Source organism: Rhinocladiella mackenziei (genome assembly GCF_000835555.1).
Source record: "Rhinocladiella mackenziei CBS 650.93 unplaced genomic scaffold supercont1.5, whole genome shotgun sequence".
Classification (NCBI taxonomy): Eukaryota; Fungi; Ascomycota; class Eurotiomycetes; order Chaetothyriales; family Herpotrichiellaceae; genus Rhinocladiella; species Rhinocladiella mackenziei.
In genome coordinates, this window is record NW_013550600.1 from 2,731,064 (window position 1) to 2,746,774 (window position 15,711).

General features: G+C 50.3%; 6 protein-coding genes across 6 annotated transcripts; 2 read left to right on the forward strand and 4 right to left on the reverse strand.

The window, feature by feature from the left end:
- Positions 1–792: 792 nt before the first annotated feature.
- Z518_07473 (uncharacterized protein) lies at positions 793–3,851 on the reverse strand (the record flags this gene model as incomplete). Its single annotated transcript, XM_013415602.1, has 3 exons — positions 793–954; positions 1,017–3,330; positions 3,484–3,851. 3 exons carry the CDS (start codon positions 3,849–3,851, stop codon positions 793–795), a joined length of 2,844 nt encoding a protein of 947 aa, XP_013271056.1.
- Positions 3,852–4,107: 256 nt separating this feature from the next.
- Z518_07474 (dimethyladenosine transferase) lies at positions 4,108–5,262 on the forward strand (the record flags this gene model as incomplete). Its single annotated transcript, XM_013415603.1, has 1 exon — positions 4,108–5,262. The coding sequence occupies one exon, from the start codon at positions 4,108–4,110 to the stop codon at positions 5,260–5,262; it is 1,155 nt and encodes a 384-aa protein (XP_013271057.1).
- A 1,373-nt stretch (positions 5,263–6,635) lies between these two features.
- Z518_07475 (uncharacterized protein) lies at positions 6,636–8,687 on the reverse strand (the record flags this gene model as incomplete). The annotated part of the gene is made up of 1 exon (XM_013415604.1): positions 6,636–8,687. One exon carries the CDS (start codon positions 8,685–8,687, stop codon positions 6,636–6,638), a length of 2,052 nt encoding a protein of 683 aa, XP_013271058.1.
- Positions 8,688–11,073: 2,386 nt separating this feature from the next.
- On the reverse strand, positions 11,074–12,987 carry Z518_07476 (arginine-tRNA ligase; the record flags this gene model as incomplete). Its single annotated transcript, XM_013415605.1, has 1 exon — positions 11,074–12,987. The coding sequence occupies one exon, from the start codon at positions 12,985–12,987 to the stop codon at positions 11,074–11,076; it is 1,914 nt and encodes a 637-aa protein (XP_013271059.1).
- Positions 12,988–13,399: 412 nt separating this feature from the next.
- Positions 13,400–14,398, forward strand: Z518_07477 (uncharacterized protein; the record flags this gene model as incomplete). Its single annotated transcript, XM_013415606.1, has 1 exon — positions 13,400–14,398. One exon carries the CDS (start codon positions 13,400–13,402, stop codon positions 14,396–14,398), a length of 999 nt encoding a protein of 332 aa, XP_013271060.1.
- A 49-nt stretch (positions 14,399–14,447) lies between these two features.
- Z518_07478 (uncharacterized protein) lies at positions 14,448–15,208 on the reverse strand (the record flags this gene model as incomplete). Its single annotated transcript, XM_013415607.1, has 2 exons — positions 14,448–15,016; positions 15,079–15,208. The coding sequence occupies 2 exons, from the start codon at positions 15,206–15,208 to the stop codon at positions 14,448–14,450; spliced, it is 699 nt and encodes a 232-aa protein (XP_013271061.1).
- Positions 15,209–15,711: the final 503 nt, after the last annotated feature.

Genomic DNA, 15,711 nt, shown 5'->3' on the forward strand with positions numbered 1-15,711 from the left:
CAGAATAATAGTTTTCAAGACGAAAGCAAAAATTCGCAGCTCGGGTGATTCTGTTACAATTCACCAGCCGTTCTTGCAACAACAATAATTTCGACTCTGGATCTGCCACTCCCACACTTGAATGATGAATGAATAGCAGCCACCCGTTTTCCCGATATGACCCAGCTCTTGACGACGTTATGGTCTCTTTCCTATTCAATACCAGCGAAATGTGGATTGAACACAAGAGTGTGACGAAGAATTATGAAATCAAGGACTGCAGTGAACCGAGAACCCGTGAATCACCGATACATGCAAGGTTGCCGTTTGCAGGCGAAGAGACGACACTCTGTACAAAGGAAAATCTCCGATTCAACCGACCTCGACGGTATTCTACAGTGGAGGAAAGAGTCGTAAGAAGCCGTGATTGTACAAAACAAAGATGGAAAGTCAGATGGGATGATGGTAGAAGGGAGGGTTGTGTGGTGATGAAAAGAAGACGGAAGATGTGAGGAAGTTGCAGGCAGCACGCCCCGGCCCTCCCTGCTCATCTTTCGGCATGAAAAAGAGTTTCGGTGGCAAAATTTTAATTCAGTCTCGGTCATGTGATTATGAATCACGTGATAACGAAATGACTTCTGCCAAGGCCTCTGGGCTACGCTAAACTACATTCGTTTACAAGTAAAGCGGCCACCCCCTGCAGATTGTTCTAGTTAGTTCATGTCTTCTGCGAGAGGCTTGGCGTCATGAATTGGGAGGACTCGATAATTGGAATGTAACCGTAACAAAGTCCCCGTTTCCCAAGCCGGGCCACTAATTCATAGGTTCCTTCGATTGCAGCTGACTCATAACCACCTTCAGCACCTCTCTGGTACTGAGATATGCATTCCTAGGATCCTTCCTGACCCTCTGCCAAACTTCTCCATGCTTGGGCTCACTAGCAACACATTTTGCAATGACGTCTTCTCGTTTTTCCTGCGCAGAGAGTATTGTTAGTCGGGGGCTCGAACCTGGTTTGGGGAAAGCGAATCACTCACGTCCGTGCCATGTTGCGTCAAAAACTTCAAATACCATGCCCAAGTGTCTCCAAGATCGCTGTCAAGCACAATGGCTTTCTCAAACCAGCTCATCGCCTTGTCCAATCTTCGCTCACTCCAGAATATCCTCGCGACGGTGACGAACAATATCGGGTCGTTATCCACGGCCTTGATTGCCTCTAAACTGAGTGGTTTGCGTTGTGTTCTGGGTTGCAAATGCCAGATATTTTCTGACCAGAGGAGTCCAGACTTAGGGCATTCTTGTAATGCTTTGGACATTAATATCTTCGCTTGCTGAACATTGGGTGGCTTGGCTTGGAGCTCAACTCTGACACTCTCTGCCCACAACTCGGCATTCTTCGGGTTCTGCAGTCGTGCTCTGTCAAGAACGGATCTTGCCTTGATGATAACGCCCTCCTTCAATTCAAGTCTCGCTGCGAGAAGCCACAGCGACGCGGACTTGGGACATGACCTCGTGCCCTGAGAATAAGCCTCCCGAGCTTGCGGTATCATGCCCTTGTCTTCGTAAATTTGACCTTTCATCATCCACAACTTAGCGCTTCGAGGGAACCGTGTTTCTTTCTTGTTGACCACGGTAGACGTAAGACCTTGAAGAACCAAATCCAAAGCAATGTCAATGTTACCCAGCTGTCTCTCATATGCTGCGCTCTTGTACCACACTCGTTCTGTTGGCGCTTCCTGTCTGGCAGTGGCCAAGAGCTCGCGTGCTTGATCGACCTGTTTGGCATCCGCCTCTAACTTGACAGCTGCCAGCCAGATTTCTTCATTGTTAGGATTTTGATTGAATGCCTTGGCCAAGACGCGACGAGCATCGTCCACTTCACCAGCGTGCCATTTTTCTCGGGCAAGTTGCAGCCACAGAACTTCAGACTGAGGACATGCTTCGACAGCCTTCTCCAGAAGCTGCCAAAGAGCTTCTTTAGTGCCGTGGTTCCTTTCAAGGTCCGCCGCGGCGGTCCACAAGGATTTGCTGGTGGGGAAGATTCGCAGGGCATACGCATAGATGGCCCTGGCCGTCTCGTATTTTCCTCGCCCGATGCTTGCGCTCGCATCATCTTTGAAAACTTCTTTCCGGTCATCATCCTCATCGAGTGACCAACCAAGCGTTTCTCGAATAATGGCGCCGCAAGTCAATACTGCACCTTCTTCTTCGCACTTCTCAGCCTCGGTGATCCATTCTTCACGTTTGAGCATGGCGCCCTCTTTGGCGAGCGCCTTGACAGCACGATTCATGATATTGACCTTGTTGGCGTTACCCATCTGTTCTTGTAATCTCGCCGCAGCAATCCAGATCTCGTGGCTTGTCGGGACCGCTTTTCTAGCTTTGTTGAGAACCGCCTGTGCGTTTTCGGGAGATTCAAGTCGAGCCAACGCAAGCCATAGTTCGACGGACAGAGGGATGATTTCTGTCGCCTTTGCAAGCAGCAATTTGGCGTCTTCCGGGTCCTCTTCCAGATTGACAGCTTCCTTCCATATAGCTACAGATTGCGGTATATGATCGATCGCTTGTCGTAGCACTCGCTTCTTCGCCCGAGGATCTGACTCAAGCTTCATGGCCTCAATCCATAATCTCGTCGATCGTTCATTGTTCTTGATGGCGTTTGCGGCAATAATTTTCGCGTTATGACTGTCGTTCAGGCGAATGTTCTCGAGCCACGCATCTTCGCTCTTCGGACATTGTTCACATCCTTGAGCCATCAATTTTCTTGCCGTGACTATTTTACCGGCCACTTCCTCCAATCGAGCAATGGCGATCCACCCGGGCGCATGTTTTGGATTTGTCTTAATAAGTGACTCGAGCAACACTCTCACACGATTGATGTCACCGACATCCACCTCGATCGCCTTCAACTCCGAAGTTGCGAGACTCGTCAAATACCCTTTAGGATCGATCGTCGAAGCGGAGCCGGTGCCGGCATCCGCCTGTGCTGCTCGATCCAATCTGGCTTTCAACACTTTATCTCTCGCAGCCCCGATATCGGCAAAATTGGTCATTGTTCCATCTTTGTTATCTACACTCACCGACGATTCGACACCATCATCTTGGACGCTGGTCTGAAACTCTGTCGCATCCCTTGCTCCTGCTAAAACGCTGTCGGGAACTGCATAGAAACGCTGTCTTAGATTCTGTTTCGATCTCCGATTCTTGCCAGTCAGATCACCGGGGTCCGGAAGATTCGCCCATTCTTCGTCCGAAATCGTGGCCAGAGGTCTCTTCAGGTCGGCGAATTGTTGTTGAACAGTGGGATTTTTACGCTTGTATTCTTCTTCTTCTTCCTTTTCGCGAGCTTCCCTAGAGAACGGCCAAGGAATTATGTCGGTAATCTGTTCAAGCACGAGCGGAAAAGATAAACCACAAGTTTCTTTGAATAGGGAAAGAAGAGGGGGGGTTGGGGGAAGGGGAGAATAATATGAGGGACTTGTGTATGCAGGGGAGTAAACTAACCTTGGTCTTTTGCGCTTCCTGCCCATCTTTTCGTCGACACTCTGGAATATCCGATCCGCCTCGTCGTCATTTTCGTCATAATGTCCAGAGGCAAACAGGCCGGATTCGTTGTCGGGATCTTGAAATCTCTCATCGTCGTCTTCCTCTTGTTCCTGTCCCCGTTTGTCGATAGCACCGTAGGCCGTAGGAGGAGCAGCACCTAATTGTTGAGCGCGTCTCGCGAGTGCTTCTTGGATCTGTTCGGCGCTAGGTCCTTCTCGAGCAGGACCCAAATCGGATCGAGTTGTAAAACCTGTGGCGCCTCTGCCGAGACCAGCGACGTAGTTTTCGGGCGCTTGTTGGTTGAGAAAGTCTCGTCGCGAAGCCATGGTGGCGGACAGTTCGCGACCTCGACAAAGACGGAACAAGAAAGGATGAAGAAGATGTGAACTGCGTACAGGTAGATGGGGTCACAAATTTCCCCACGGCCAAAAAAATAAATTCTGCCGGTTTTCACCGCCAAAAAAATGTTCAATCCTTATGCTTCACTCCACCAACGTCTTCGCCTACGGTAGAGGACGGTAGAGGGCGTTATCTCCACTGGAACCGCCATAACCTGGACCTAATTCAAAAAAGGAACCTAGAATGCCGAAGCAACACCCTAAAAAGCGCTCTGGCGCAGCCTCTTCCTCGCCCTATTCGAAATCCGCGACGGTGGCTTCGAATGCTATATTCAAGATGAACACAGACATAGGACAGCACGTCCTGAAAAACCCAGGGGTTGCCCAAGCGATCGTGGACAAGGCGGATCTGAAACAGTCAGACGTTGTACTAGAAGTTGGTCCTGGAAGCGGGAACCTGACGGTGAAAATCCTCGAGAAAGCAAAGAAGTGTGTGGCGGTCGAACTGGATCCGCGCATGGCTGCAGAGGTAACGAAACGAGTCCAGGGAACACCGCAGGGCAAAAGACTAGAAGTGGTGCTAGGAGATGTGATCAAGACGGAGCTGCCGTACTTCGATGTCTGCATTAGCAACACACCGTATCAGATTTCGAGCCCGTTGACATTCAAGTTGCTGGCCACGAACCCCGCGCCGAGGGTGTGCATATTGATGTTTCAGCGTGAATTCGCGATGCGCCTGTTCGCCAGGCCGGGCGACAAACTGTACAGCCGACTCAGCGTCAACGCTCAGATGTGGGCGAAGATCGATCATATCATGAAGGTGGGCAAGAATAATTTCAAACCTCCTCCGGCCGTGGAAAGCAGTGTGGTGCGCCTTGTCCCCAAGAATCCCAGACCGAATATCTCGTATGAAGAGTGGGACGGACTTCTACGGATCTGTTTCGTGCGGAAAAATAAAACGTTACGGGCGAACTTCCTAGGAACGACGAGTGTCATGAATCTTCTCGAAGCGAATTATAGAACGTGGTGCGCACAGAACGATATCCCCATTGACGACGGCCCTGCAGATGACTCAGCCTTGATGGAATTTGAAAACACGCACGTTGCAGACAACGCAGACGAAGGAGAATGGGACGGCTTCATGGACGTTGACGACGATGAAGACGAGCTCCCCTCTTTCTTCCAGGACAACCAATCACCCATGCTCAAGAGCATGTCAAAAGGTCCCGGTTCGAGCCGGAAGAAGCGATCCAAGATTACTGACCTGGTGCGCGAAAAGGTTCGATCCGTACTGGAAGACAAGACACACCTCGCGGACAAACGGGCACGGATGAGCGAAGAAGGCGATTTTCTGAAGTTATTGTGGAACTTCAATTTGGAAGGGATTCATTTTCGGTGACCACAGACGATGGAGCAGCAATAAGAGCGAAAGATACTGCCGAGCCTGCCCGAAAATTTGCATCTTTTGTGCGGGAAGCAGGAAAACAATCCAGAGAAGAACCACCATGAACGAGCAGTGAAGAGTAACGATGACATGAATTACAAAATACCCGATACTAAATCTCAACCGATCAGTGGGTAAGGAAAGATAAAACGCCAGGGAAATGACTTGAACGGACATGAAGAGCAAGGATTAGAATCAATTGAAGTCTTTCCTGAAAAAGCGTTCTTGAGCAGGCAGCGAGCTATCTATGGCTTGCATTGTTCCATTGTCATGCAGATGAATGGCATGAATAATAGAATATCACAGCAAATAGATCCTACGCCGCAGGAAAGGGTCCCATGTCCTCCCAGCAAGCAATCTCGTTCGGGACACATCCAAGCGAGCGAGCTCAACCATCATTCATGCATAATGATATCATATACTGTCGTGAATACTCGTAACATCGTCCTCCAACCGTCGAAATGTTAAATTCACCTCGTAAAAGAGCGCCAATTTCCACCTTGTCAGTTGTCCTCCACATCAGACGCATGAGGTGAGCCGGGAAGCCCGGTACATTCAGCATCGAGCATAACCAACCCACAACCATTTCCCATTGATTGATCTGGCCGGCAGAGTCAACCCCCATCTTGTCACTGCACATCCCAGAGACTTCCAAAGAATCCTGAGTCCAGAATCGAAGAAATAAACTCATACAAAAACCTGCTAATCGTCTGTCCAAACGAATCATCCAAACACATAATTCTTGGAAAAAAATAAAAATAAAATGTAAATAAATAAATAAAATCAAAAGCCGCTCTCTGTTTTCATTTTTGGTAATCGAATACCATCCAGAATTTTCATCCTCTCGAGAATAACCGAAAATTCAATCATTCCTTCCAGCCCTTTTCTGCTCAGGAGTTGCTTTTTTGTCGTTTCAAACAAAAACTCAAGAATATCGCCTGACAGATGGGGGTATCAAGAAAACTTTTCTGTGAGCTTTTTGGAAATTCGGTTTTTTTTTTTTTTTTTTTTTTTTGGTTGCTCAGAGAAGGGATTTGCAAACATCCAAGCCGGAAAACGTACTGAGAGCGGCACAAGCATCGACAGCATCGTCCATTGAAGCAATCCGCTTGAGGGAGAGCAGATCGAAGCTCAAATATGGTCCAAACAAATGAGATCGTTTGCCATGGCATCAAGGGGAAGGGAAAAAAAAAAAAAAAAAAAAACAGTGCTTGCAGAAAGGACACGTTAGAAAACAGACAAAGATGCCTCAGAGAGGAAGCACCGTTGCTCAAAATGCCTCCATGTAGCGCAATAAAATGCGTAAGAACGTATCCGGAATCCTCCTTTCAAGCGCCGTAGACGGCTTCATCGAATCCTTTGCTATAATCGATGCTCTGGCGACTAGTATACTCATAGCTGCGCCCATTTACACTTGGAGCTCGACTATTTTGACCACTCGTTTTCACAGCGGGAGCCCGCTCTTCCACATAGGAAGCTCTCCTGGATGACTGGGAAGGTCGTCTAGATGATTGCCCTGAAACCTCACGATCGCGATCCTTATCCCGGTTGGAGATGACACTGCTCGAGACACTTTTCTTCGAGGTACGGCTTGTGACGCTGGAAGCTCGCTCGGTCTTCTTTTGTTCTTTGATTCCTTCAACTGAATCTTTCTCTTCTGTACCAACTGACAGAACAAGGCCTCCAAAGTTGATACTGAGGGGTCGACCGTCCTTGGACATATAATCTGTGGGAATATTCATGCTGACACCGCCAGGAATACTCATGCTGACACCGGAAGGAAGAGTAATGTTAGTCTTCGTAAGTCTCGTGTGGCTTCTTCCGCGTCCAGATGAATCTTTAGATGAGGACTGCCGACTTTTGACGCTATAGCTGCTCCCCGTTTCAGACCTTGAGCTCGAGTTGCGATGATTGAAATCACGAAGCGCTTCGACAGTTAGGTCGTTAGAGGCATTGTTGGTTTGCTTCTGGTACTCTTCGACCTCAGCCTCCTTTTGTTCTAGTGGCACCGACGGGAGGATCGTGCGGCGAGAAGCATGGCCTGGTTTAGATGATGCAACCTTAGTCGTAGCAGTTGGTGTAGAATAGGAGACCGATTTCTTTGGTAAGGTGGGTCGATCGCGGTTTTCGATGATAGCCGGCGCTCGGTACGACGTAGGTGGGCGAGAAGCAGACTCTTTTCGTCCACGGAGAGTAGAAGGAGGAGCACGAGATTCTCGATATTCAATGTCTTCCTCATCGAATCGATCTGGTTCGTATGATAACGGCTCTCGAGGAAGTATTTCCTGAGGATAATACGCCTTGGACCTTCGATTGCTTGGCCTCCGAGCCAGAATGATCTCAGATGGATTAGGTTTTGGTGGTGGTGGCATGATGGCACGATCGTTATTAGTGCTCCGGGCGGACTTTTGAGATGGCGGCGTAGGTCGGTTCTCTTTTGAGGAGACTCTTTCCAGGCTTGCCATTCCTGGCTCATGATGGCCTTGTCGGATAACTGGATCGCCATAAGCACTTGATTTGGGGACGGGGCTTGATCGTCGACTTGGTTTGGCTGAGCGAGGCTCGGGAGGAGGCGCTTGGTCGTAAAAAGAAGGCATTGGTTGATAAGGCGCGAATGAATGAGTCGGCAGGGCCCCAGGAGGAGCATATGAATAGGACACGGGGCTGTACGGCATCGACGGTGTGACAGGAGTGGCCCATCCGGGCGCTGACACCACTGGGGGGCCATAAACCGCTTGATTGATGTACTGTAGAGGCACAGCTCCATTCGGAATCATGCTCAAGGGTCTCGGTTGGCGGCCAGAAGATGACCGTCTTGACTTGATAGGCAAAGCGTCATCGTCCTTTGCACTTTTTGGTGCAGCCTGCCTGGTGGCTGTGGGAGAAGGAGGCGGAGGAGCTACGCTAGATGCCCGTGACATTTCCTTTGTAATGTCGATATGCTTTCCGTACTGATCGCAGACCCAGCAAGAGCCACGTTCATGCACGATCGTCTTGGTCCTGACAGATCGTTGTTCGGGTGCTGGGTCTTTGGCCTGAGATGAGGACTGACGGCGTGACTTCAATGGAGGAGTTTGGGGGAGGTGATAAGGTTGTCGCTCTCTCTCAGGAATTGCAGCAGTGTCGAGCTTCAAGCCCGGCATTTTTCGCCGACTCGTATTAGTAGATTCGCTGATTAGGGTATCCGCTCGGCTGGCGTAGCCTGAATCAACACCATCATGGCGAACGTTTTGGGAGTCTTGCTTGGCAATTAATTCTTGCTGAGATCGTTTGATGGCGACATTGGCAGTGGTCTTCGAGCCTGGGAGGGCCTGCTGAGTCACCTCATCCCAATCCTCGCATGTGGCTGCTCGGGGACGACGACGTTCGCTCCCGGGCATGGAAGCGGTAGCAACAAGGACAAGACACAAGGAGGGATATCGTCAAGTGATTCGACACCGGGTGAAAGGAGAAGCTGTTAACACCAGCGATGGATTGTGATGATGGGAAAATGTGAAAGTGTGGAGTGACCGGGATACCCGAGAGAGGTATTGGCACAGGTCGCTCCACGAATTAGCGGCGGATATATCCCTGGAGACCGTCGGCAGCGGCTTTGTCGCTAAACGGCTCGTGCTAGGGAGATTGTGGCGGTCCAAATGTGTTGCTGAGAATAACAGAACTCTTGAGTCGGCCTTTCTGGGGGACGTTTTTGGCCCGGTGAATTGATCTCTTTTTTGTTCCGAGTTTCTCACTCCCGTTCGTGTTGGTGGGGGGCCATTCCGAATACCCTTTTTCTCGATCACCCTACCACTCACTCCACCTTGCTCTGGAGCTTTGACGGGTTTCTGGCTACAGCTTTGGTGCCGCCGTAGATTTTGTTCCACTTTCAACGTGGTGACAGATGCTTTAGATGCGCTGCACACTTCCGGTGGTACGGGACACTGCGGATTAGCCCTTTTTGCCTGCGGACGAGAAGCCAAAGCAGGATGTAAAGCAACTGAATATCAATTCAGAGCGAAGCTGTAGTGGCGGGCGGATTTGATTTGCTCGTTTGGAGGCGCGCGTGTCAAAACGAAAGGAAGGCTGCAGAGGCTTGCAAAGGATCGAGGGATGCCACCCACTATATGAGAGAAATGAGAACGAGAAAAATGTCAATGCCACTGTGAACCTCGATATAGACGGCGGGATTGAAGGAGGGGAAGAAAGAATCGATGGCCTTTGTGCTTGGATTTCTTTTGATAGGAGTCATTCTCATCAAACCCCACTATGCATGGTTCTAGGCTGGCGACGCAGAGAGCGAGGAACGGCGAGGGTCGACAAGGTGAGAGGAAGCAACCAGCAGGATGCCTGGAGAGTTGATTCAAACTGAATGGCTGGTGACTGCAGGATGACGAACAGGAGTCGGAGGCAGCAACTCGTCAATCCATCAAGGGGGATTTCCAGGCTTCCCATGCCTTGCTAGGTTGCCACGGTCGAAAATGGCGCGCGGAAAAAGAGAGAGAGAGAGAGAGAGAAACCCGGAGCGTGTGTACAGACGGCCAACCTGGAGTTCAATGGAGCATTAGTTGCGTGATGTGCACGAGTTGGTAGGCTGTTCGGCGGTTTTGGGTGGTTTATGGTTGCGTCTCGCTGCGTTCTGAATGGAGGATAAGAAAATCGCAGCCCAACCTCTGCATCTTCGCAAGTGATCGCTAGTTTATTGCTGGCATGCCAGACAACAATATCCACTCGACGAATGAAATCCACCGCTCTCTGACACTACGTTCTCGGTGGTCATCTTCGCCCTTCACCCTCCTGTGGCCTGTCTATGGTGCCTCAATCACCGCTCGGCGTCAGCAGGAACTGACCATCGACGCCGAAGCTGCCAATCTGAGGCTTGACAGTCGACAAACAACAAACAAACATGGGCAAGTGCTGCAGTGCATCTGCATTCTGCATCTGCCTGAGCCCTCCAGCCTACTCCAGGTGTCACAAAACGTGGAGTACGGGTCGGATGGGGATGGCAACGTGATACTGTACAACAGCGGACAGGAGCTTGTTGGACCAGCAGCAGAAAACGCGGGGAGCCTACATGCAGATAACGCTGGCTGGTTCAGAGTCCTCTCCGTTCGAGATGATGGACGATGAACACTTTGCTCAGCGATGGCTGTCCTCACTCACCCCCACCCCAGCCCAGAGCGTTGCCCCTCCACTGGGGGATGTGCTGCTGCTCTGCCCGAGAGAGGACGATGGTCTCCTGGCCCAATACAATCCAACCTCCACATCAGCCCGAATACCACGTATCTATCGCCTCCGAAGGAGAAAAACAAAACAGACCTACCCCTCCAGATCCCGCCCGGTAGTGGCAATGATGGAGCGGACGGCATGGCTGCCCAACCCGCTGCCATCCTGGGGAGCAAATCTGCCCTGACTAGCGAAAGGTACCCTGGGCTTTGAACATCTGCATACGTAGTACAACCACCTTCAGCCTCGAAAAAGGGAAGGAATTGCATCATCAGCTCTGACCTACAACAAGCCTTGGACCAACTCTTGCAAGTAGCCCTGTAATTCACCAGCCTGATCTCTTCTATCAACCCTCGGATCTACAAGGTGCGCCCGCCCGCCGCCTTCTTCCTTCCGTTGTCGTGGTGGTCCTTTCCTGTAAATGAAGTTCCAAACTCCGTGATAAGTCGGACATGGGAATCAAGCGACCTATTTATTTTGTTTTTCCCCCTCCAGCAATGGCGTCCCGGACCCCCCCGCTAAAATGCTGAACCATTCCTATTGGAACACTCGTCGGGTTAGACATCACATCCGCTCCACCGGGGATAGACCGAGCAAAGTCATCCCATTCCACAAGACTTGTCGGGCAGCCTCGTACAATGCCAAACGAGCCTTCTGCAGCTCCGGCTCGCTCCCCACAACTTGTAACTGGTCGTAACTTGAGCTTAAGGCATGGGCCATTTTGAATAGATAAGTCAGCACTGTCGCTGGTTCGCGTGTCTTGAGGGTATTCATGACAACATCGGGGTACTGCGCCAACGACCGAGCCAAGTTGACAGCGTGGGGTTCCCTCAACAATGAGAGGTCCGCGGAACCCAAGGCACTCAAATCTGCATTGGCCTTTCGTTCAATCGAACACAATCGCGCGTGGGCGTACTGCAAGTATGGTCCTGTATCACCCTCGAATGCCGTCATCTGGTTGATGTTGAATTCGTACCCGTTGCGAACTTTGCCCGTCAAATCCTGCACCATGATCGCAGTGATTGCAAGGACATCAGCCACGGCATCAGGGTCATCCAGCTGTTCGTATTTCTGTTGATTCTTCTTCATCACCTCGAGCATGACATCCTTGACTGATTGGATCACATCGTCCAAAAACTTGACCGTACCTTTTCGGGTGCTCATGCCTTTGACCATGCCGAAAGAGATGTGCTCGCATTTGTCGGCCACATCTTTGTGCCCACTGATCTCGGTCGTTTTGAACAACTGTGCCACGTGTTCATTCTGTTGATCTGCGATCACGTAGATCATCTTGTCGAAATGATACGTGTCATGTCGCTCCAGGATGGCGGCCAAATCTCGAGTGAGATACAACGGCGTCCCGTCTTTCCGGACGATGATGGCTTTGTTGAGTTTCTTTGCCCCGTGTTTGCTGAAATCGATCAAGATGGCCCCTTCGGACTCTTCCGCAATTTTTTGCGCCATCAGACTGTCAAGAACTTTCTTGATGTTTTCGGCCTTTACTTGCGATTCTCCCGAGTAGACGTCAAATTCAATGTTTAATCGCGCGTATGTCTTCTGGTATTTCTGAATACTCATGTCTCGGAATTTCCGCCACAACGAGAGCGCCTCTTCGTCGCCGTCTTCCATACTCTTGAAGTATTTTCGGGCCTTTTCGTCTTCACTCGCCTCGACTAAAGGGGCCAGCCTCTGTTCTAGCGCAGTCACATCTTCGCCCTTGGCTTTCTTCTCTTTGATTTCCTTCTTCAGCTCGTTGATCGGTCCATCTTGCTCGCTCTTGATCTTGCTGATCTTCACATAGACCTGGAATAGATGCGCGATCGAGTTCTTGTCCAATTCTTCTTGGCTTCCAAATTGCTTGAAGCCATTGGCCAATAGACCGTATTGCTTGCCCCAGTCACCCAAGTAATTCATCTTCAAGACCTCCCAGCCCATGGTGGCGAAGAGCTTTGCCAGAAAACCGCCAATGATGGTACTTCGAAGATGGCCAGCATGGAACTCTTTGGCAATATTGGGGGATGAAAATTCCACAATGACCTTCTTTTGGCCTGTGGAAAGATCCGAGGGATCCTTGAGGCCGGGGGTGGGATTGGATCCATACGCCTTGGTCGAGGTGAGAATCTCCGGAATAACAAGCTTAACAAGATGATCCGGCTTAAAAAAGAACTGTACAAACGGACCAGCTTGTGAGGCCGTCACAACGGTATCGTCAGTCTTGGGAAACGCGTCAACAATCTCTCTGGCCTGGTCTTGAGGAGGTTTACCCTTGACTCGTAGAGCAGGAACTGGTAACATGAGGTCTCCCTTGTCTAGAGTTGCTGTCCATTGTAGCAGTGGTACCAGTTCGGTATCTTTTCGGTTCACAATCGGCGCCAGTCTCTCCGCAATGTACTGTCGGTAGAAGTCAACCGGATTTTTCGCTTTTCCCATCTCCTCCAGAGTTAACGCTGACGCTTTCTCGCTGATTCCCCCAGCCATCTTGTACTGTGGTGCCGAAGCGGTCGACCAATGTTTGTGTTGATGATCTACAAACCTCGTTGCCGATCTCAATGCAATTTTCCCGTAAGGCGAAGGGACTTGAGGCCAAATGAGTGAATTTGCGAAGCCGATCGCGCGGTTCACTCTTTCAGAAAATATTTTTGGGGAAATGGCGAAGAAGTGCTGACTGCAAGAGTAACCGGGGCGCAAGGTCATTGTTTGCTTGAAGAGTCATACCTTTTTCTCATCGCCTCATTTGCTCAGTTGGAGTCAAAACTGGCATGCCTAGCCTTGGCACGTGCACCAAGTCAATTTTTCTCCACTGGTTAACCTAGCCTTGTGTGGCCTCCCACCGCATTCTGGCTCGCTGGCTCTTGCTAGCCAGGAATAATGCCATCCCGTCCCCCTAAACATGTCAGAAGAGTCAAATTCTGCGGCAGAGCCGGAAACTTTGGGAGAATGTGGCAAGGAGAAAAAGCGATCCAACCGTTTCCGCTTCAAATCCAAAAGCGCAGGCGGCTCTCTTCACGACTGTGACCATGACTCGAGAGGCCATAAACGACGAAGACATGATGACTCTTCCCGCCGATACAGGAAACGCCATAGATCTTCGGAGCACGATCCACATAACCCAACGCCGAGCTATCTCTCTCCAGAACAGGCATTTCGAGAGTCACTCTTCGATGCGCTCGGAGATGATGAAGGAGCATCCTTCTGGGAAGGCGTCTACGGCCAGCCAATACACAGCTATCCCAATACCTATGAAGACGAAGAGACCGGTGAATTGGAACGCATGACCGACGAGGAATATACTCAATTTGTTCGGCGGAAGATGTGGGAGAAAAGTTGGGAAGGAACAGAGGCGGCAAAAGAAGAGGAGCGAAGAAAGCGGGCAAAGGAAAAGCAAAGGATACGAGAGGAAGAAAGGAAGACGGCAGAGAAATCAGCCCGATACGACGACTGTAACTTTGAGAGTCAGATCGAGGCCAGTTTACGAAGAGGGGAAAACCGACGAGATCGCAAGAGATGGCAGACCTTGTGGCAAGATTACTTGCGTCGCTGGGACGAACTGCAGACGCTGGCTCGGAATCGGCCAAAATGTGAGGATAACGCTGAGCAAGTCTTTCTGCGCAACAAAATTGCCTGGCCAGTTGAGACGGGCCGGCGTAAAGACGTGGTGAGAGAGGAGATTGAACGCTTCGTGAGAAAAGGTACAGAGAATGCGGAACCCACGGAGGGAACCGATCCATTTGCAAATGTGATCAAGAGCGAGCGTGTTCGGTGGCACCCCGATAAAATTCAGCAGCGATACGGATTCATGGAGATCGATGAGAATACCTTGAAAGGGGTTACGGCTGTTTTCCAGGTATTCGATGCGATTTGGAATGAGATACGGCACGAAGTGACATAGTGTTTGACCCATTGATTTATTAACCCGGGCACAATTCTATTGAAAATTCTCAAATCCCATGTCGATATTGAACGAAATTATCCTGATCGTTCATAGGTTGGTCACCGTCGGTCCATTCCTGAATGATGCTGTCCGGAACATCTCTGACAAGAACGTGCACATGCTCCATGCCGGGCACAGACTGTAAGGCTGTCCAATTTTTGAACCACATCACCTTCGGTTGCTCACCGGGCAAGTCTTTGACTCGATCTACAAATTTGCTCCGTATGAAATCCTCGACTTGCCGTCTTGATTTGGGAGTCATATCACCTCTTGTTGGCTCCGACTCCAATCGTGTCTTCAGCCAGACAATGAGGTGCTTGATGCCAGGAGTCACTCCATAGGGCCAGTCATTGTGCAAGATTTTGAAATCGGCTGGATCAGCAAAGGGCAGCGGATTTTTCACGGCGAATTTCGGTCCTGCGTCAGGGTCTGTTGACGGGAGAGGCGTCCATTTGAGCCTCTCTGTCATCACAAAGTTGGGAACACTCCCATATGTTGTTTTGGTCTTGCGAGACCATTTTATATACCGTCTCAAGTCCGAAGGCCGTCTCCTGAGAGTGCTGAGATTGTGCTCAGCTACGTGAGGTCAGAGAATTGATCTAAGTGGGTGATACTTCATGTATGCCAGTAGCACCCACCAATAATCTGCTTGAGTTCTTCCCATGTATGTGGACTGAATTGGTCGTCGGTCATGGCCAGGATAGACCGATCGACATCTGTCAGCTGGAATGGATATGCGGTATGGTGGTCGACGGGATCTGGAGACATGGTTGCGGAGTAGTTTCTGTTGTTGTTACCCTAGACCCGGATGAACTCGGGCAACGTCGAACGGAAAAGAAGGGTGGCCGATGGGTATTCCGTAGGTAGCAATTTGTTCCGGATTAAGTTGACCGGAAAGGGTGAGTTAGCAAAGAATTTTTCGACTTTCCGCGCTTCGGCATGGCTCCCGCGCTTTGTCACCGAATACGGTCAATAAATAACAGGGGGAACCAAAAGTATCCCACCATGGCCACCCAGTCAAAATGGGCTCAAGGCGCAAGCCCCACACACTGGTTGGCGCGCCGTACTAACTCCGTAGTACAGCTGTCCATACAGTAGAGGATCACGCCGATTTTGAGAGTTCCCCAATTCCGATAGATATTTTGGACTTCAGCTCCCGGGCGACTTTCGAACACCACCTATTCCCTCTCCATTGCTGTTGGGGGGCACTCCTGTGAGCGTTGAGGATACTGGTGAAGCAGCGAGCCTCGCAACAAAGACTTACAAAAAGT